The sequence below is a fragment of the Sesamum indicum genome, linkage group LG15 (genome assembly GCF_000512975.1).
Source record: "Sesamum indicum cultivar Zhongzhi No. 13 linkage group LG15, S_indicum_v1.0, whole genome shotgun sequence".
In the NCBI taxonomy this organism is placed as follows: Eukaryota; Viridiplantae; Streptophyta; class Magnoliopsida; order Lamiales; family Pedaliaceae; genus Sesamum; species Sesamum indicum.
This window is the reverse complement of record NC_026159.1, coordinates 9,996,942-10,001,443: the sequence shown is the minus strand read 5'-3', so window position 1 is coordinate 10,001,443 and position 4,502 is coordinate 9,996,942. Positions and strand designations below refer to the sequence as shown.

At 31.3% G+C, this 4,502-nt stretch overlaps 1 protein-coding gene across 1 annotated transcript; it reads right to left on the bottom strand.

The window, feature by feature from the left end:
* LOC110013180 (mitochondrial pyruvate carrier 3-like) lies at window positions 3,324-4,141 on the bottom strand. The gene is made up of 2 exons (XM_020699239.1): window positions 3,586-4,141; window positions 3,324-3,484 (listed from the first exon to the last, which is right to left on the bottom strand). Exon 1 carries the CDS (start codon window positions 3,952-3,954, stop codon window positions 3,643-3,645), a length of 312 nt encoding a protein of 103 aa, XP_020554898.1. The 5' UTR covers window positions 3,955-4,141; the 3' UTR covers window positions 3,324-3,484; window positions 3,586-3,642.

Genomic DNA, 4,502 nt, shown 5'->3' with positions numbered 1-4,502 from the left:
AAAGAATAATCAAAATATTAACAGTAATAAACAAATAAAACAATGGTTTGAAAGTGGCTCAGGAACTTAGCCAGATTCAGTCGTAAAAGGGTCACGGTCACTTGGCACCGAACCCACTAAGGCCAACCCACGGTTGCTCCACACAAAGTCGAGATCAACACAGTAAGCCACCGGTCACAATAGACCCACAATTCACACAGAACACTCAAACAAAGAGATCTCAGAAAGAAAGGCTTAGTTTCAATGGTGTGTGGGAAGAAGGGTTGAAACCCCCTTTTATAGACGACAAGATCCGATAGAAGAATGGTAGGCAAGGTGGCTTTCCTAAAGCCATTAAGTTGGCTTCGGAAAGCCACCGCCATTATTGGCGGTGGAGGGATAAGGAAAGGACAGCCATAGGAGGTAAGAGGGTATTGAGAGAGAGAGATTTACAGTAGGCGCTAAGGAAGGGGGAAAAAAAGAAATGGGTTAGAGATAGGGTTAGATAGATATTTATATAAAAGCAGTTGGGTCGGGTAGTGGGTTGGACCGGGTCGGATATGGGCCTCCAGGTGGGTTGGCCTTAAGTGGGCTTGGTAAGTTGAGCCTACCAATAAAATAGGTCCTGGGCCATAAATCACAACACTAAGTTCGGTAAAAATATATGATTGGTAAGAGAAGACAACATCAATCATATCATATGCACTTGATCTACATGGATACTAAGTCAAATGCTAAGAATTTTATTTCCTTCTAACTTGTTATTATTTATTTTTTTTTAACTTTTTTCTCCCTCCAAATCGTGGGAGGGCCCAAATTTTAATCATTATGAGAAGACAAATAACTGTTGAGAATTATTTAACAATACCTATGGTATATATCACGTTCAAACAACACACGAACGATCAGCGACAAACAAACGTTTCAAATCCACATGATTAATGTGATTTTACAATCCCGATTTAGTACCAATCATATATTCTTTTTAAATCAGTAGGAGGAAATTGATTGTCGATCCAAAAACCATCATCCTTCACAGACCACAAGCATATGTTCTCCTCCCCATTCTCACAAAAAGAAGCAAGATGCTTATTAAAAACTTCATGAGCTACGTTCTTGGAATCCCACTGAAATCGACAGAAAAACATCGTACTCACCCAAAAGTTCATACGAAAACGCCAATGGAAATCATCATTCACATAGAGTGTGTGATTGCCAAGATCGTCGTCTTTGGAGACACAGTGAATTAACAGTGCAAACACATTATTCGGGAGATTATTAACAACATGAACAGTAAAAACCTCGGCCGGCCGACTTTTGATGGGGATATATTAGCAATGTGAGGCTCATGGTCTCTTGCAATTGCTTTGGCATTTACAAGAACAGCCAATTCACTAAGGTGATAAATTGATAGAACAAATAAAGAGAAGAGGCACCTCTTTGCGATAGAATTCATTTTACAAATCAAGTTCTGTGGAAAATAAAATAAAATTGGAGTGATATATGGTTCAATTTTCCTCTTTCTAGAATGTTCGTAGGCCTAGGATTACATGATAATTTATATTGAATATTTTTATTATTAGATTACAAGATTATGATTGTTGTAATTAACTCTAATTTTTTTAATAATATAATTAAAACTATAATTGAATTCAGACATGGGATTCATGTGATCAGGAGTTTCAATGTATTATCTCGGACTTATGTCAAATGTAATAATTTAGAAACTGAATAATGAAAGAAACTTTGGTCTTATTTGGTTGTTAGATTGAGGAAAAAATGATGAGTTAGAAATTAATATATATTTTTTTTGTTATAATTAATTTTTTATAGCCCCAAAAAAAATTGTTACGAGTATTGGCTATTGTTTTAGCAGGTGAGGTTAAAATTGTTAATAATAAGTAAAAAAGATGACAAAATACTACAATAAAATATAATAGTAGTAATACATACCAAGAGACAATTTTAAAGTTATTATTAAAATTATATATTAAGTGATAATAATTTTAATCTAATTACTGTATAATTATTATGATGATACAAGATGTGTATTGTCACTATAGATAATTAGTAACACATCTATTGTGATAGCTTAGTGACAATATAATATAATGATAATAATTTATATATGCATGTATCACTAATTATCATTAGTGATATTTTTTTATAAGTAAAATCTAATTAATGATTTTTTTTACAAAATTATAATAATCATCGTTAAAACCATAAAATTTATAGTGATAAAATAAAAATATTTATCAGTAAATATGTTTATATATATCATGAGAGACAATATTAAACCGTCACTTGTTTTTTAATTTTTGTCGCTAATCTTATTATTTTGTTTATTAGTGAATGACTGAATGATTTAGTTATATTTAGAATTGAGATAAATACTTTAATCATAGTTAAGGTCATGATAAATATTTATTAATTGCCATGAAAATTTAAGTTTTATGTTGATTTATATCAAAATATTTATACTTTGATCTTTTTTTTTCCAATGTTTCATTGTGAGGAATAATTCATTTTCATTATTATTATATTTTTTTTCTGAATTGAGCTTTCACAAATTGTACATATTAATTGATTATTTCACCACTACAAAAAATAAAATATTTAATTAGGATTAATTATCATGATTAAAAATAAAATAGACATAGCAAATAGTCATTGACCACGGGTATGCAATAATTGTTGGTTGTGCTATATGCGAGGGTGGCAAAAACATTTACCATGACTAAGTCATGATAAATATTTTTACAATGGCTCTTAGCCATGGAAAATAACTTCTTCTTGATGAAAAATTTCTGTTTTTGCCTTTGATTTTATTTAATCTTGATTAATAAAAATTATTAACCATAAAAATATAAAAATTATTAACCATTATAATATAAAAATATAAATTTGAGTTCCATAAAAATGAGTACATATCTATTTATAGTAATTTATTACCGTTTTTATTTTCTTTTTGTTTCCTTTGAATGTACACCATTCTTAGAAATTGAATATTTAATTCTCATTTTTTAAAAAAAATATTAATTTTTATTTTTCCACATATTTTCAATTGAATTTTTGTATAGCCACCAATTTGACCTCTATAACGAGTGTGCAATAATTTCATATAAGTTTTTTTTTTCTTTAAACACTAAAACATATGCACCAACCCTCTCCATCATGAATTTTTCTCAGATTTTTAGGCTTTTCTTCATCAAATCAATTACAATTATACTATAAATTTTAAATTTAATAATTAATATATTAATTATCAACGTTAAATATTTATAAATAACGAACTAAAAAATTATTATTATAATAGACAAACAACTATTATTAAAATAAATCATCAATATACAGGTGCAATTTGAACTCCGTAACCTCATGGTTATAGAACCTCAACCTCGTTAATTAAGTTAAGTCTCGTAGCTAAAATAAGTATTTCTACTTATTTAATTATCCCTAAAGGGAAACTCTAGAAATGCAAAGCAGCAACAACGACGAACACCTGAGCAAGACACGATTTGATTACTTATAAACGTATCATATCCAGACGATTAATTTCCTGTCAACAACTGCAGGCCAAAAAAAAAAAAAAAAAATTCTTACAAAAATCAGGTTTGACGAAATTCATCTCAGAAGGTCGATCAATGTCAAGTACTTCACTTATTCCTTCTGGACTATGTAATCATGGTTGGCTTTCCTCATAAGTTGGTACACGCCGGTGCAGCCCAACGCGAAGTTATTGGTGAATAGATTCCAGTTCTTAGGGGTGATCACGGTGCAGTAACGAGCACCGATGAATCCAGCGATGGCAAACGCCGCCTGCTGGGGGTACGACACCGTGTCGGGCGGGTTGGAGAAGTTGGAAATGTTGGCTGCACTGAGTGCCCACTTGAACGTTGGTGCCCAGAAATGAATGGTTTTGGGTCCTGCCGGATGGTTCCACAACCCTCGTACCAATTTCCTACTTGCCATGATCGCTCTCTGTGTCCGTTTGTGTAGATTCAAATGAACTATTTTGTAGAATTTTAGGTTTATGTAAGTTTGAAGATTGCTCAAAGTGTGGTGTGATATTTATTGCGAAAGCCCCTCATTTGCCTGCACACTTTATTAGGACAGGTCTACCTATACCAAAAATTGAATGAACACATTTATGGCTTTCGGATCAACATGTGTTGTCTTGAATTATATAAGTAGGTGGATGTTAGATTACTATTACCTATGTTTTAATTGTTATGCACTAAAAATCGTGTTAAATAATTACTACTAATTTACTGTGGCTTGGTAAAACACCCATATTAGTTATCCTCGAAAAAATTACTGTCGGTACACGTTATGTGACCGTGGTTAATAACTATTTGTTATGATTATTTCTTTTTAGCTATGGTTATAAGTCATAATTCTTTTAGTGTAAATATTACCTGATTTCTTGTTATTTTTTGGATGACAACTTAAAATTTAATTAGATGAGATGATTAATTAATATGGGTAAATTATATTTTTGGTCCCATAAGTGGGCATGT